This window comes from the organism of the source record quoted next, unplaced genomic scaffold (genome assembly GCF_019419815.1).
Source record: "Pyrus x bretschneideri cultivar Hongxiangsu unplaced genomic scaffold, Pyrus_bretschneideri_v1 Contig25, whole genome shotgun sequence".
Lineage (NCBI taxonomy): Eukaryota > Viridiplantae > Streptophyta > Magnoliopsida > Rosales > Rosaceae > Pyrus > Pyrus x bretschneideri.
In genome coordinates, this window is record NW_025999557.1 from 402,130 (window position 1) to 418,933 (window position 16,804).

Sequence of the window (16,804 nt, forward strand, 5' to 3'; positions counted from 1 at the left end):
CTTTTAACCTTTTAAAAGAAAGGATAATACATATACAATGTCTTGGTTACGTATTACACTTGAAAAGGGATACCTGATTACGTCATTCGTCAGGTACTACTCACACAAGCACAAGACTCTTCTATTCCATCTGATCGCATGAAGTGGGAGAGTTTCCTTAATGAGACAGCCCAACAGAATATCCTTGGCTAGAGCCAGCCCTTTATCAATTCTAGTCACCCACTCTTGACCTTGAGTTTGGACCTAAGCCTGGAGAAAAGCCACCTATAGTTGCATAGCCAGCCACCTCAAGATTCACATCACTACAACACCTTCATGTTTGTTAGTGTTTCCACTCAACCCTAACAGACAAACACGTCTTTAGCACAGACAATTTGAAATTCATAATCACTTCAGTTGAAACTTCGAACTGTGAAAAAATCAAGTTCATAAAAAAAATATCAATATAACATGACCCAAAAATGCTGATGTGACAATACCTTAAAGCAATTGCATATGCATTAGGATCCTGATTCATGAATCTCTCGGTTCGAGAAATAAAAATTAGAGGATCGAACCATTTCTTCTGACTCGTTTTCAAATTTGATAAATATTGATTGATCGTTTATTCCATCATAGTTTAATGATTCAGAGTATCATTTCCTATTTGATTCCTTTGAATTCCAAATTCGAAGTTGCGATCGGATCTATCCATTAAAAAGAATCAATTCAATACATTTCTTATGTGCCCATAGGTGCTATATTGGATTTGAATCAGATTTCGGGTCAATCTATATTGATTGACTGCCTCCATAGCGAAAGGTTTGAACCAAGATTTCGTGATCCGCTGCCAAACTTATTCCAAATAAATAAGCATTCTCAATATTTAATATTATGCCTTAAAAGAGAAGTCGAACCTTCATGCTCTTTAGCACGAGATCTTGCGTGCCTACCAGCAAAATAAGTTGAGATGCTAACAAAGTAGAACCCCATCCTGAATTAGGACCTTATAAATATACATTGTAACTTAATTAGTAAATATAGGTTTTGCAAGATGCGGCCTTTTCGTGTTGGTCGTCTTGGCAGTTTGCCATCTTCTTCATTAATTTTTGTCAATAAAATCAGAATATAGAATTTGTACTTAACCTTTTTCTTCACCTCTTTTCATTTGTTAACATTATAATATACATACCAGAACTTTCCACATGTCAAAGAAGGGAGCATCTAGGATGCCTCGGAGGATAGGGTACTTCGAGTATTTAACTTTTAAATATTTGTTTAAAATTATAAAAATTAAGATTTAATGATTAAAACAACTGTACTATCCCATACACTCAACAATATCTAGAGTTTTTTTGTCAAAGAAAGAGGTATCTGCCGAAACCCACCTTCTCGCAGCCCACCTTCCGCCACACTAACAACTTCCTCATTGCTCTCTCTCTCTCTCTCTTTCCCCCCACATTTGACTGTTTTCGTATCGTTCTCTTCTCTGTTTTACCATTAGATGCTAATTCAAAAGGGGAAAGAAATGTTTGGATCGAAATGACAATTTTGCCCTCCAAAATAACGGAATCATGAATGAAATGTGTGAGATTTAATGGAAAATGAGAATTTGATCATAGATAAAAATTTAGGAAAGTAATTAGCTCAAATTAAAGTTTATAGGAGTAAATTGACAAGAGGTTACAAGTTCAGCGGATTTCAGAAAATAGGGCTCAAAGAAAGAATAGAATTTGACTGCTGACCAATCATATATGAACACGTATCCAATTAATTAATTTTTAAATTACAAATTATACACGTATTTATCTGTGATTTGTTAACCAACAAAAACTGTTGTTGATTTTTTCAACAACCAAGTTCCTTTCTCGTAGAAAAGCAATATGCATACTAGTTATACCGTAGAATATGTGAACTACAACTGCATGGCGGGCGTAGACTGGTAGGCTCCTTTAAAAAGTGTCACGCATATTCTCTGTCAAAAGAAAAAGTGTGTCGTGATATCATGATTCATGCATGCATGCCTATCGTCGATCGATTGTTTGACTTTTGGCGCCAATCACTCCTTGATGGAGGGGTCGGGAAAGTTAATGCGTAGACTGAGCATCCTCATCCTCTTTGGGTCGGGAAAGTTAATGAGTAGAGTGAGCATCCTCATCCTCTTTGTGAGCACTAGATATCCTTAAATTACATCTGTTTATCGTACATCGTACGATCAGAAATCACTAAATTTTTTTTATTTAAAATTGAACATAAATAGTACTTGACGAAAATTGACCACACGATGTACGATGAACGAATATAATTGGAGGATCTTTGTGATCCTCTTAAAGAGGATCCGACGAGGATCTTCTCTCGCATATGTACAAAAGGGTAAAATTACAAATACATACGACAATTGGCTGCCGCCATCTCCTTTTCACTTGATTTTGTCAATAAGGGGCAGTCCAATAAAGAGGAGGATTCTCTACTCTCTTATCCTCATCCCCTTCCATCCCATTCTCTTACACATTATTTTTTGTCTTATTATCTCTATAAAAAATTAATATAAGATGTTGACATGGTTTAACCATAAATGTTCAAATAGGAGGGCATAGAAAGGTAGAGAAATTAGGAGGGTAGAGAATCTTCCTCCGTCCAATAATACACCAGGTGGCTCAATATCAGCATCAACTTTGTTATGTATTACCAATCACTTTAAATCATTGATTGATTGAGATTAAAATTTTTAGCGAGAAAATAGATTGTTTTCCATGAATCGGGCCCGCCCCCAAATTTCATAATGAGCTTAGTTCGATCAATGGTTCAAGTGTCTATTTCATAGTTCAAAATGTATGATTAGTGGTTTTTCTTTTGTGATTCCAAATTAATTTCAACTTTTCTACTTAATGTTTGAAAATTAAACATTTGGTCGGTCCTTCGAGACTTTACCAATATTAAGTTATGACATTACTAACATTAAATGACAAAGTGCATAAATACTAAAGTTAGTTTTCACTAATTGACGTCTTTGGAGTTCTAATCCCCCAAATGACATAAGAGTTAAAACACACTTAATATTTGTCCATATCATCATTGAATGCTAGTGAACCTAATAGATGTTCATTTTTCAAAACTTCATATTGTTATTTGAAATGTTTTAAAATGTTAGGACCAAATTTAGAATCATCTCTAAAGGTTGGATAGTTATCTGGACTTAACCCTTTTTTTTTTTTTTCTAAGACAATTATTGATTTTCATGCGCTATATTTATCTTCTTGCACTTTATCTCTTATTTATAGCCACAAGATTGAATAAATCAATGGTGAATCAACGAATGTAAATAAACAAGAGAGTGTAGGAGAATAAAAAAGAGGAATAATGCTTGCATTCCTCCCTTAAGGGATGAGGTCATCCCCCACTTACTTGCAACGTATCCTCACCATAAAACTTTCACAATCGTGACAGTTCAATCTTATAATCTTCATTTGAAGATCATTCTTACTAAAAGTCATTTATATCAAATATCGTTTAGTCATCTAAATGTATGAAATGTATCAATGGTTCATTATAAATATGCTACTTGATACCTACATCATTGATTTACTTAATACATTTAAATGATCAAACGATATTTGATTTAAATTTTTTTTGTAGGGTTGATTTCAAATGAAAATTAAAAGATTAAATAGTACAGATTAGCTAAAATAAAATAGTTTAGCAAAAGGAGTCATGAATCATGACAGATGTGCAAGGATTTCACACACACACACACACACACACACACACACACATATATATAGATATATATATATATATAATTATAATATAAATATATGGTAGACTGTTAAAGTGTAGGAGAGGAAACATTTAATTTATTTTCTTCTGAATTTTGAGTTATTACAAGATGCAGGGAGGACATGGTGAAATGTAATTTAGCGCTTCTTTACATATGCGGAGTGGAATGCAAGTCACTTCCCGAAACGAACAGACGAGAGCGAGACGAACACTAATGTGGGCCTCACAAAAAATTAAAGATTCAATTTTTGATAACGAGTTAATCTATTTTTTGAGAAACAAGATGTCGGATTGGACAAGAATGAATCGGAATCAAATTTTTTATACATATTTGAATAGCTAATGTTAAGAAATTAAAAATTGTGAAAGTCTGATGTTACGGCTAAAATAATGTAACATTGTAAAGTGAAATGACGTATTTTACAAAAATAAGAAATGAAATGACGGCAAAAGAGCTTTTAGTAGTGCTTTGAACAAAAGCAAAATTAGCCGTTTCAGTCCTTCTTAATGCAGATCATTTCGGGCTTGTGGCAAAAGTAGTCCACATTGAGAATTACCATTCCTAACTTTAAATGTTTATACTCCATCAAAGGACAAAAGAAGAAAAATAAAGAGGGAGGGAGAGTAAGATCTCTTCTGGTGAAGGTCCCAGGTGTTTTATGATTCAAACAAGGTGGTGTTGGCCACAAAAGTATAAAACCACAAAGAAGAAAAAGCAGAAGGTTTCTTTCTTTTCGCCATTTTTGGTCCCATATTTTTGTATCTTTTTAGACCCAAGAAAAATCATATTTTTACAAGGAAACCACTGAGAAAAAAAGGATTAGAGTTTCTGGGTTTTGCAACTTTCAGTCAGCACTGAGTTTTGGGTTTTGTATGATCCCTTGAATCTGCCCTGTTTTGCGTGTTGAATGAGATCCAGGCTGAATGTGGTAAGAAGAAAGTTGTGTTCTTTTGGGCCTTGTATTCCTGAATATTTACCAGGAAGGATAAAGGCCAAAAGGGTTGGAGGAAAGTGCGTTTTTGGTCACAAGAGTCTGCAGAGAGTGAGTAATTTGCATAAAAAGGAGGAAAAATTGCTCCTTTTTTGGAACTTTTTCTGGCTTTCTCTCTTTTTGGTGGGTGGAAAATGAGATTGCAAGTTGAAGCGTAAAAATAGCAACAGAGGTACTTGGAATTATTCTCAGGTTTACTTAATTAGTCCATCTTATATTGCTTGTTGAAGTTGATTTTTTCTCAATTTTTGGAAATTTGGAAGGGTTTTTTACTGACCTTTTTGTAGTTCTTACAGTTTGCGTTCACATTTATGATTAGTTGGCAGTGAATTTTTTTAGTTTAAATGTTAGAAATGCAGAGAACCCATATTTTGTATTTTCCTTGTGAATGTCGTTGGTGTGGTTTGAGATCAGAGAGCATGTGGAATTTCTGTTCATAGTCTGTAGGATGATGTGGTTGGAGTAGCTTTTGGTATGCTATTGTTGTAATCTTGGTTCTGTTGAACAATTAAGGTGCATTTTTTATGATCCTACCCTTTTTTAAAGTTATATTTCATTTGGAATAGATTACATAGTGTTTGAGTAGGGGAGTAATTCAGAATGGCGAAAAATGAACAAGAAATGCGATCGTTGGCCTTGATTCCAACATGGTCTGTTGCTACTGTGTTGACAATTTTGTTGGCTGCTTCTCTGCTTGTTGAGCGCGGAATCCATAGGCTAAGCTCTGTAAGTGATACTCTAGCAGTTTTCATGAACTTTGTTTTTCTTCCTTGTTTTTTAAGCTATTGGATACTTAAGTGGAATTAAGAAGATTAGTTGACATAAAATTTTCTATTGTGGCTTAATTCATGAATCAAACTTAGAAATGCATGCAACGTTAATTCAGATTTTGATTATACATATAATTGTTTCGTGTGTGTATGTTCTATTGGTTTCAGTGGCTGCGGAAAACTGATCGTAAGCCCTTGGTTGAAGCTGTGGAGAAAATGAAGGAAGGTATATGACCTAAAGTGCAGTTTTAACCTCCTGAACGATCTGAGAAATTCTTATTGATGTGTTTCTGGCAAAGGCATTTAACAAAATAATTTCATATTATACTTCTCACTTGTAAAGTTTCACATTTTGTCCTGCTGCCTCCAGAGTTGATGTTACTTGGGTTTATCTCTCTCCTTTTGACGGCTACCTCAAGCATGATATCCAATATTTGCATTCCATCAAAGTTCTACGATAGCAGTTTAACACCATGCTCTCGGTATGAGATTAATGAAGAAATTGAAAATAATTCGTCCCAAGAAAACCGTATTCCCTGCAAAGAGGTGCCTAACTTATCCATGTATAGCAATCAAACTAAAGTTCTGTTCTAAATTTCTGAGACCATTTTCACTTCTATCAGTCTATGATGAGTTTTTTTTTTTTTTCCTTTTTTCTGGCGCACTATATTTACTTGGTTCTTGGAAATTGTTGAATATGAGTTAAATGCTGAAGGAAATTATTTTGGACTTCTTCCTGTCTTTTCTCTCCTATTTACCACGAACTATAAGTTATGTCTTAACGGACAATCTTGGTTAAATGTAAAACTATTTGTTTGAACAGGGTTATGAACCAATTGTTTCTTATGAAGGCCTTGAGCAGTTGCATCGCTTCATCTTTATCATGGCAATAACACATATATCCTACAGCTGCTTAACGATGTTGCTGGCAATAGTGAAGGTTAGAATTTTTTTCATTTTTCTACTTATTCTCCATCTTTTCCATCCAGACCGTATTAGGTACAGTGGTGAAACCTGCCAGTATCGGTAAACTGCTTTTCTTCTGGATAGTGGATAGTGTAGTTACTAGTGAATACTGATAAGCTGTCTAATGTTTTGGTGGCCAATTTGTGAAATTAAGTAAACATAGAAGGTGAAAGTGTCCATTTTCCCTGAGTAAGAACTTGTCTACTGATTTCTATTGAAAGAACTCAAAACAAAAGGGTAAACTTTTCTTTTTTACGTTAAAGGTAGAGAAAGAATTGCCAACTATTAGTTTTGCAAGAAGTTCAGTGAAACAAGGTCTATATTCTCTTAACTGCCATCAACGGTCAACCTAGTTGTTCAGGAACTTGTATTATAACTACTATTCGTTCAGGCTTGCATTCGCCGCAAGCTTGTGGATCTAGAGTGTCGTATGTCAGGCATTGTGTTTATCTACAGTATGCACACACTTGCACTTCTCTTAAACTTCTATCTGGTTGAAGGGAATTTCATTGGTCTTTAATATTACTTCTCTCTAGTGCATAATATGCTATATACGTGTTGAATTGATGATTGGGTATTTATTGAAACACAAGATGAGAATAGAACGTTGAAATACTATTTTTGTTACGATTACTGTTTGACATTGTAATAATGTGATCAGATTCACAGCTGGAGAGTGTGGGAGGATGACGCTCGAAAGGACCGACATGATTCATTGACTGGTAAGCTCTGACTTCGCATTGATAGAATTATTTATAGATCAGCTTATTGGTCCCCTTGTTAAGAAAGAGACAGAATATTTGAGTGCTTGAACTTTTATGATCCATGTGGCGTGGATTTTCAAATTACCTATGAGATGATTGTAGATATACTCTGTAACAGAGATCACACGGCAGTTGACAATGCGAAGGCAGTCTAGCTTTGTAAATCCGTCAACTCCTGTTGTCAGGAATGACATTTTTATCTGGGCGGTAGGTGCATCTCTCTTTTCTTAAATACATTGGTAACTCCATTCTTTGTTGTTTTACATTCTTAATTTCTTACAGACGAAGCCTTTTATGTTCGATAAGCATAACATGCCTACGTTGAGTTTCCAAGAAAAGAAAAATGAAAACCGATGGCTGCTTTTCTTCCTTTTATATGATTATAATTTAGGTTTCTTTGTGTTTCTTGGCATCCGGAAGCAGCTGCTTCAATTCAAGGTCTTTTTATAGTTGATATGTTTTGTTGTACAGATATGTTTCTTCCGGCAATTCGGGCGTTCAGTGGTTTGTGCTGACTATTTAACACTCCGCAAGGGTTTCATCATGGTATCTAGTATTTTCATTCATCCGAAGAGTAGAACGAGTCTTCCTCATTTTGTTTTTCTTTTGTTTGTAAATTTCCCAGTTTAATGTTCACTGTTGGCCCTTAGTGATATGGTTTTCACCGTACACCTTCAAACCTACTGTGATAAAAACTTGCATTGCATGTTTTATAACAGTTAACAATAATCATAAGACAAACACATAATGTTAAATGAATAAACAACTAAGAGTGTTCTTACGATAATATATAAGCGAATATGATTTTATGTTTATTTTTGTATCAATTCATGGCATGTGCCAGGAGCCATGGTGTCCAAAAGAATTTTATGTTGGTAATTTTTCATTTTTCGGCAGAATTTGTTTGTATGTTGTATGTAGAATACCGTAAAACTGGTTTCGTTTGCTATTGTTCTTTCATATTATATGTATGTTTAGGTAATCTAACACTGTAAGTATTTTGCTGGTACATACGAATATGCTAGGAATGCCAATTTTTAACCACCGTTTAGTAAATGTTTGCTCTTTTCTTCTCTTACTCATGCCAGAATCACAACCTTTCGCCAAAGTATGATTTTCACAGCTATATGATTCGGTCTATGGAAGAGGAATTCCAAAGGATTGTTGGTGTAAGGTAAGTTATAAGTTTCTTCTGTTATGAATGAATGTTATCATGACTGCAAATATTTAATTTTAATATTTGTTTATACGCGGTGGTGCTGTCTTGTTAGTTGGCATTTAATATTATGCAAATTGTGAAGTTATATTTTTTTCAATGGAATAACAATTTTGTTAGTTTAGATAGTTGCTGGAAGTCCTTATGGAAGGGATAACTTAATAGTGAATCCACGCATGCTCCAAGGGCTGGTCTAGTGGTTGAACCAGACCACATCGCTTAATTTTTGAATGGAAAGAAAAAGGGACAATAGTGATGGAAGTGATAATTCAAATGGTGGTTGTAGCTTTATTATACCGACTGCTTCTTCTAGAAGCCAAAAGTCCTACATAAGGTTGTAACAATATAGTTCAAGGCGCTTCTTGCCTTCAGGTTTGTTGCAGATTGCTGAATAAATCAGTTAGAACAACCTTTGACACCTTAGGTTGTGCGAATTAATGTTGGTTAACAGCTTAATTGCACAAGTGTTTTTTGTTGTGATTGCTACTTCTTTGTGGCAACTACTGTCCTTGTGTATGAACTCAACGTGAAGAAAGATAAATATTGTCAGGAAAGAACTACCATTTAACCGTGGAAATAGTGGAGATCCGATACTAATAGAAAAGAATCTTCAAAGTCCATGTAAGGTATTTGATACTTCCAAACTATCCGTCAGCTCTCGTAGTACAGTTGCAATGTGTTAGGAATTGTATTGGGTTTGGAGTTGGACAACTGTGTATCTGGTGAGGTGGAACAAGAAGAGAAATTTAGAGCAATAACAACAATAATAACAAGAAGCATTCAAGTAAATTTTTACCTAATTCAAATTCTGCTGATCACAAACTTCTGTTATTGAATTTTGTTACTACTTACAGGTTTGGATAGTTGAATTCCACAGAGAACGAATAGCTAACTGAATTTTCTTAAATCTCTTGCAGTGCCACACTCTGGGGATTTGTTGTTGCTTTCATGCTGCTTAATGTAAAAGGTATGCATAGAACTCGAAAGGATTTACCTGTAGTCACCTTCAGTAGTAATTGTAGCTTGCGTGCTTCTTTACGGTGATACTCTTCTAACTGCCAGTTGGAGGATCATAAATTCGTAATATTATTATCGGTCTTGAAAACTCTAAAATGTGACTGTTTTCTGTGACCTATGGCAGGCTCTAATCTTTATTTCTGGATTGCAATCATTCCAATTGCGGTAAGTACAGATTTACTCATATCCTTTTCAGTTTTGGTTTGTCACATATTCACTCAAAAAATGATGTCTAAGATGCTAGCAAAAATTTGCATTGACAGACAGACACTTTTGAAGTTTGCATTTGAGATGTAATATCCACAGGGTGGAGCTACTATAGTAGTGAATTTTCTGACTTTGAACTTCTCTCTCAATCTGTTAGTCCTGTGCTTCTCGTCTTATGTAATTTAAATTGTATGTTCCTATGCAGCTAGTTCTGCTTGTGGGAATGAAGCTGCAGCATATTATTGCAACCCTAGCATTGGAGAATGCTGGTATAACTGGATCTCGTCGAGAAGCAAAGCTGAGGCCTCGGGATGATCTTTTCTGGTTCAAGAAGCCCGAACTTTTGTTGTCCTTGATCCATTTTTGTTTATTCCAGGTTTGCAATGGTGATCGTAATGCCAGTCGTTTCTTTTTTTATTGTATCATAATGTTCTTTAACAACCTGCACTCACAAATCCGAATTATAGAACTAATGTACATGTGGTTTTTCGTTCTATCTCTTTTGATTTTGCAGAATGCATTTGAATTGGCTACATTCTTTTGGTTTTGGGTAATTCCTTTTCCATGATTAAATTTGTACTCACTGGAGAGTGTTGGAAGTTGAAAACAACTTGTTCAGTCATTTAAGGCCACTAAATTTCATGTTTATTTGGTTACAGTGGCAGTTTGGGTATAATTCTTGCTTTATCCGAAAGCATTGGCTCGTGTATATGAGGCTGATTTTAGGGTATGCAAACAATTTGACTAGTTACGTGACTTACGTTAACCTACCATATCGAGTATGTTGTCAATCACGGGTTTTATATTACTGTAATCATTTTATAGGTTCGCCGGGCAGTTCTTGTGCAGCTACATCACCTTGCCACTGTATGCCTTGGTTACTCAGGTACAGCCAGATATACATATATTATACATACATGTCATTGATGAAACTCCAACTCATGTATTTGTATTTCACGTTTATTTTCAGATGGGAACAAATTATAAGGCGGCAATAATTCCACAAAGGATAAGAGAAACAATTCATGGATGGGGAGAGGCAGCTAGAAGAAGAAGAAGGCTAGGCATATCCAACGATGGTTCAACCATACGCACAGAAACAAGCACATTAGTATCGCTCGAGGAAGATGATGATCAAACGCTTGATTGCCCTGCAGATGATGCTAATACGCATAATGGAATTGAAATGCAACCGGTTTCTAGTTCTCCGGCCAGTCCTTGCCCAGTTGATAACGAAACCTCAAGCACGCCAGCTACACCCCTTCTTCAAGCATCGGCTTCTATTTCTTCTTCATCGGTTTCATTGACTATTCAAACAGAAGGTTTTCAAAGATCCGCATCAATGCCAGCTAGAAGGGAATGAAGCATTGCTCAGCAATGATGGTAACGAAAAATCGCATGACTAAGAATTTGGGATCCAATTGAATGAGAAAGTATTAGAAATGGGAATTGTGTATATTTTGCTTCCCTCCATATGTACTATGAAAAATACTTAAAAGGGCGTAGAGGTAATAGAATACTCGCGGGATGTAACAATGCGACACGATATTGCAGTTAGAATGTAAATATTTGATGTAATAGCTATATATATGAAATTTAGTGTGTCACTGACTAGTGATCAATGATGCGAGCTTGGGGTGATATTCGAATGTAACTTGACAATGAGACATCTTACTGGTGTTACTTATCAAGGTGATGAATGTACCGCCGGGGCAAGTTTTTGCCCGGTTTGATCAAATATCCTCGTCTTATACACGTCTTCTGTGATTATAAGTTGGAAATTCAATCAAGCATAGCATGGTAGAGTGAGTAGAGGCTTCATTAGAATTGCACGAGTATTTTATTTTCTTAAGCTTTTACTACAGACTTCATAAGGTTCTATAGTTATGTAGCTTTGCAGCATTTGGTGTGTTGGTTGATGAATCTGGTTGCATGGGTTCTCCTTGTCCACCCTGGCCTGCTCGGTGGAGGACACCATAAATGTTGCAGATATGGTACCAATAAAGTGAGCTATCAGGGCAGCCACAGCCCGGCGCACCCGGGTAACTACATGCTTTGCAAACTTGGTACCAATCAATTGAGTGATCGGGGTCCGGCTTACTTGGGTAACTACAACCGTAACCTGGGAGAGGAACGTAAAAGCCCCCACCGTAATTGCTTCCGTAACCAGACCGTATGCCGACGCCAAAACCGGCCTCAAACCCGCTATCACCATGCCCAGTCCCAATACCAACTCCTCGACCCTCCCCATATCCACTATCTCCAGAACCTCGTCCAAAAATACCACTGCCAGCGCCTCTTCCACTACCTTCACCAATGCCTTTTCCATGCCCAACACCTTTGCCAGAGCCTCTGCCAACACCATAGCCCATTCCAATCCCTTCACCATCACTGCCTTCACCAATGCCTTTTCCATAGCCCTCTCTTAATCTTTCTCTATCACTGCCTTCACCAATACCTTTTCCATAGCCCTCTCCAAATCCTTTCCCATCTCCACCTTCACCAATGCCTTTGCCATAGCCCTCTTGGAATCCTTTCCCATCTCCGCCTTCACCAATGCCTTTTCCGTAACCTTCTCCAAATCCTTTCCCATTTCCGCCTTCACCAATGCCTTTTCCGTAGCCTTCTCCAAATCCTTTCTCATCTCCACCTTCACCGATGCCTTTGCCATATCCTTCTCTATCACCACCTTCACCAATGCCTTTTCCGGAGCCCTCTCCAAATCCTTTCCCATCTTCTCCTTCACCAATACCTTTTCCAGAGCCCACTCCGAATCCTTTCCCATCTCCACCTTCACCAATGCCTTTGCCATAGCCCTCTCCGAATCCTTCTCTATCACCGCCTTCACCAATGCCTTTTCCGTAGCCCTCTCCAAATCCTTTCCCATCTCCGCTTTCTCCAATGCCTTTGCCATAGCCCTCTCCGAATCCTTCTCTATCACCACCTTCACCAATGCCTTTTCCGTAACCCTCTCCAAATCCTTTCCCATCTCTACCTTCTCCAATGCCTTTTCCATAGCCCTCTCCAAATCCTTCACCATCACCGCTTTCACCAATACCCCTCCCAATGCCTACACCTTCCCCAGTTCCACTTCCAGTCCCAATGCCAATGCCAACTCCTTGGCCCATGGGTTTTTGCATTCTCATTTTCATTCCATGCCCACTTGGGTCCTCGAATTTGAGGACCCTATGGGCATTGCTCAAGCTAAGCAAGCAGACAAGTGCCAACAACCCAATGCTGCAGGAAGCCATCTTTTTCTGTATGTTTGCTTTGCTTTGCATGGTTATATGACTATTTATATATAGCGAACTTGTGCTCCGCATGAAAAAGTGCTTATGAAACATGGAAACTGGAAAAGCACCAAAAGCGCTTCTCCGAGGTTTGCTAGTTGTTTTAGAACTCTCTGGAGTCATGAAACTTTTGTGAGCAGACAGAGTACTGCCACAACAAATGGACCTTGTTTTCAGCTGCCCCGCCGGACAATCTCTTCTTTTGTAGGCAATTTCATTGATCACATCACACAATACAACTAGAATTGACAAACACGCGTGGCGTGTGTGCGTCGATAGTGGTGAAGTTTTCGTACGAGTGATGGTTGAACAAGGATTTAAACAGTGAACGGTTCAGATCAAGGGTTTTGGAGTGGCCAAAACAAATTAATAACTCCATATTAACTTGCTAATTGTGTTTCAGCGCTAGCCACTGACACTTTGTTATATAACTCTAGCTCTTGCAGAAATTGGAGGAACATTTCTTGCAATTGCAGCCCATGGTAACTTATTAGTTGAGAGATTCGAGTTACGCAACTAGATTACTATATTGCGTTACAAGAACGTAAATAGTCTCTACAAATGAACACTACCAAATAAGCATTTAAGGATGCTAAGTCAGTTGCCCACACATGCCTTAGCTGATATTGATTGTTGATGCATTTCGAGCCAGCGTGCCAGGATCAGCGCTGCGCATATACGAGTGACCACGGCTACTCGAATATAATGCCAGGATCGCAATAGAAATGTCATTCTCGAATATATATTCCTGTGCAGAGAACAGTCTCTGCAACGACTTCTACATCAATATCCTCCAAAAACCAGAATCGTGATACTCTTGTCAACGGGGTAAACCCCTAAAACTTGATTCCGAACGGGAACAACAGACAACAATTTACATAATCCTCACAGTGGCCAAAATGACAGATGCGAACTTGGGAAATCTAGAAAGCTCTAAGCTAGTTATTGCCTATAATTTATCAACAGTCAAACAATCTCACCGGTGCCTGACTCTGCCTCCATGGCTTTTAACTCTTCGGCCAGCGCTCGTTCCCTGTTCTTTAGTTGTCTGTCCACAGCAACCATATATAGGCCTAAAAAGAAGTGACAATCATCATCAGAAAAAATAAGGACGTGCCAAGAAATTGAAACAAAGAAATTCACAGAATAAACAATTACACGAAACGTGGTGTTATCTATAGTACTAGTTGGGGTTTAACCAGTTTGAAACCCTGACCGGTTTAGCGGATAATTCATCTAATGTAGATATAATTGGGTTTTAAACAATTAAATTGAATCAGTTAGTTTGGTTTGAATCATCTTAGTTCACAAATGAACGCAGGAGCGCACCATGCTCACTAAAATCACAACCGTAAAGAAGAAGTGTTATGCGTGGCATGAATATTATTCGCGTGACAGTTTGTGAAACAAAAGTATTGTAAAACTAAAAGCAGACAAAGCATTTTCCTTACAAAAATTTGAGTCGGAAATCCAGTATGCTATTTGAATCAAGAATCAAAACATGGAAGGGTCAAGAGCTCATACTGACAGCACTTCCAATTGCACACGCCCAGAGAATCCTCATGGACCATCGATCCCCGATAACTCCTCTGCCTCCCATACCTAGCCGCCAAACCCAATGAAAATGCTTTGGCATCAACAAATACTGGATACTGAAAAACCTCATTGCGGTTTAGCATCAATAAATACTGGATACTGAGAAACCTCATTGCTTATCGAATAATCCAGTACAAGAATTTGAAATGCAAAGTTTCAACATTATCATACAATTTGAAGCTCGGTAACTAAAGAGGCCACAAGCTTAGCAACTATTCCTCACAAAATTTCAAATGCTTGCTCACCGCTACAGACTACTGACGATATGGCGGACCAGACAGCAGCTGATCCCAACCCAATCAGTAAAAACACATAATTTAGCTCAATTTTAGATCAAAAACAAAAGTTTCTGTAATCTATCTCAGAAGTATGTTGCTCTCTATGTGTTTGTTGAAAAGCCTAGCAGAGATGTTTAATTCACCAAACACATAGCAGATATCAATCACTTGCAATTGGAAAAAAAAAACACCCAAAAGGCATTGGGCATAGCATGCCAGAAACAAGTAAACAATTACCAAAATGGCATCAAAATTTCAAACACTAAAGCATAGAAATGCAGACAAAAAAAGATGCAGCATAAAAATGGAAGCTTACTGGTTTGGCGGAGAGACACCCAGCGTTTGGTGACGGAGATGGAGGAGAGAGCGGCGGAGGGAAGGAGAGAAATGAGAGAATTTTAACTGGTAAGAGCCAAATGCCACATGCTCTTCAGAAACGATGCCACATGCTCTTCTGCTTTCTCCAATTTTCATTATTTTCTACTTTTTCAGAGGTGTATTCAATTGATAATGTGAAAGTTTTTAATGGATTTATAAATCAATGGATTTTTATGGTGTTAAACTGATTTGTAAATATTTTTTTGTAAAATTTTGATTCAATTCTTTTGAAATCTCATGAGAAGATGTAAGATTTGTGGATGCTCAAAATCTCTCAAATTCTCTCTAATTCCTTAACTTTTCCAAATTCTTTAAATTCAAATTATGATTGAATACACTTGAAATGTTATAAATTTTTTAAAATTCTAATTTAATATATTCGGATTTTTAAGGATTTTGATAAACTATCTTAAAATCACGATTGAATACACATTGAATTCCAGAAAATCACTTAAAATCCTAATCGAATACCCCTAAATTTATTAAAAGAATTAAAATTTTCCAAAATTCCAATTGAATACACCCCTTCATTTCGCTTTCAATCAACCAAGGGTGAAGCCCATCTGAATTTGTAGACCAAAAACAAAGAATCTACAACAAGCCTAAGTGTGTGTGTGGGTCTTTTTTTTAATAAATTTATTTAGATATCTTCAAATGAAAAGTGAAAAATTGAACGGTTTCAAATATAAAATTTACGTGGTGAAGATACATTATTTGAAATAAATCATGAGAGATGTAAGTGTTTACCTTAAATATTTTCAACAACATTCCATCGCTCATTTATCAAAATGGATTGCAAGAGTTTTTTTCAACAAGATATTAATAGAAACATGATGAATATAAGGTGTCAAATAGCTACATTTTTTCAATGAATAATTTTTTTACTTGGAGTGAAGCACACATAGTAGAGATAGCAAATCAACACATTGGATTGTTAATAAGTAACTCTTAAGATATATCTTGTTTTATTGGCGCAGTATCCATGTAAGGGTTTACCTTTTTTGTTACATGCATTTAGAAGTGGCAAATCAACGCACTGAGTTGTTAATCGATAACCATTAGATCCGTTTCAGTTTGATATGAAGGGGGTCTTAATGATTACTCATTAACAATCCAATATATTAATTTGCCATCTCTATGCACATATAACAATAAAGATAAATTCCTATTATTCTATATGCCCACCACTCTAATAACACAACCAAAAAATGCCGGTACAGATATACCACAAAGACAATAAACATGACACACCTACAATCATAGCCCACATAAAGGCCCGGTAAACCCCTAAATTTTTTTTTTGTTGATAAAAATGGATTGCAAACTTTTTTGAACAAACGATATTATCTACACTAAGAAAATGAGGTAGAATTAAGTCTCATAATGGACTATCAATAATATGGTTCAAATTCGCCTTTGACGATAATCAATGATGCGGGAGGAAGACTTGGAGAAAACAATTTGAAACCATTAACATGCTTTGGAATAACAAAGGTTTTGTATTTTAATTACTTAAGAATTTATTGGGGACTTTATCATCCATAAGGCTACTACATTTCTAGCCTTAGAGAGAA

The 16,804-nt window shown here is 36.7% G+C and overlaps 3 protein-coding genes across 12 annotated transcripts; 1 reads left to right on the forward strand and 2 right to left on the reverse strand.

Annotated features, from left to right (window-relative positions):
• Nucleotides 1-4,212: 4,212 nt before the first annotated feature.
• LOC103935537 (MLO-like protein 11) lies at nt 4,213-11,426 on the forward strand. Of its 5 annotated transcripts, none has more exons than XM_048586832.1 (16): nt 4,213-4,940; nt 5,045-5,474; nt 5,687-5,744; nt 5,889-6,064; nt 6,342-6,458; nt 7,146-7,206; nt 7,367-7,455; nt 7,720-7,794; nt 8,337-8,422; nt 9,382-9,431; nt 9,606-9,646; nt 9,894-10,064; nt 10,203-10,238; nt 10,348-10,415; nt 10,514-10,574; nt 10,659-11,426. In XM_048586832.1, the coding sequence occupies exons 2-16, from the start codon at nt 5,349-5,351 to the stop codon at nt 11,049-11,051; spliced, it is 1,608 nt and encodes a 535-aa protein (XP_048442789.1). In that variant the 5' UTR covers nt 4,213-4,940; nt 5,045-5,348; the 3' UTR covers nt 11,052-11,426. The 5 variants fall into 5 exon arrangements, with proteins under 5 accessions (XP_048442789.1, XP_048442790.1, XP_048442792.1 ...); XM_048586833.1 differs by having other exon boundaries at nt 5,315-5,474; XM_048586835.1 differs by having other exon boundaries at nt 4,213-4,920.
• A 130-nt stretch (nt 11,427-11,556) lies between these two features.
• On the reverse strand, nt 11,557-12,939 carry LOC125478464 (fibroin heavy chain-like). The gene has a single exon (XM_048586641.1). It carries the CDS (start codon nt 12,937-12,939, stop codon nt 11,557-11,559), a length of 1,383 nt encoding a protein of 460 aa, XP_048442598.1.
• Nucleotides 12,940-13,694: 755 nt separating this feature from the next.
• On the reverse strand, nt 13,695-15,359 carry LOC125478563. Of its 6 annotated transcripts, none has more exons than XR_007259386.1 (3): nt 15,169-15,240; nt 14,430-14,580; nt 13,695-14,051 (listed from the first exon to the last, which is right to left on the reverse strand). XR_007259386.1 is itself a non-coding variant. In XM_048586836.1 (3 exons), exons 1-3 carry the CDS (start codon nt 15,324-15,326, stop codon nt 13,945-13,947), a joined length of 402 nt encoding a protein of 133 aa, XP_048442793.1. In that variant the 5' UTR covers nt 15,327-15,359; the 3' UTR covers nt 13,695-13,944. The 6 variants fall into 6 exon arrangements, 4 of the variants coding, with proteins under 4 accessions (XP_048442793.1, XP_048442794.1, XP_048442795.1 ...); XR_007259385.1 differs by having other exon boundaries at nt 14,430-14,630; nt 15,169-15,189; XM_048586836.1 differs by having other exon boundaries at nt 14,503-14,639; nt 15,169-15,359.
• Nucleotides 15,360-16,804: the final 1,445 nt, after the last annotated feature.

Coding starts and splice junctions, on each gene's coding strand:
- LOC125478563 (XM_048586836.1), bottom strand. CDS start 15,326: ATGAAAATTGGAGAAAGCAGAAGAGCATGTGGCATCGTTTCTGAAGAG. Junction 14,640..15,168: donor GGTGTCTCTCCGCCAAACCA/GTAAGCTTCCAT, acceptor AACCGCAATGAG/GTTTTTCAGTATCCAGTATT. Junction 14,052..14,502: donor TGCAATTGGAAGTGCTGTCA/GTATGAGCTCTT, acceptor ACTTCTTTTTAG/GCCTATATATGGTTGCTGTG.
- LOC125478464 (XM_048586641.1), bottom strand. CDS start 12,939: ATGGCTTCCTGCAGCATTGGGTTGTTGGCACTTGTCTGCTTGCTTAGC.
- LOC103935537 (XM_048586830.1), top strand. CDS start 5,349: ATGGCGAAAAATGAACAAGAAATGCGATCGTTGGCCTTGATTCCAACA. Junction 7,795..8,336: donor TCCGCAAGGGTTTCATCATG/GTATCTAGTATT, acceptor TACTCATGCCAG/AATCACAACCTTTCGCCAAA. Junction 9,432..9,605: donor CATGCTGCTTAATGTAAAAG/GTATGCATAGAA, acceptor GACCTATGGCAG/GCTCTAATCTTTATTTCTGG.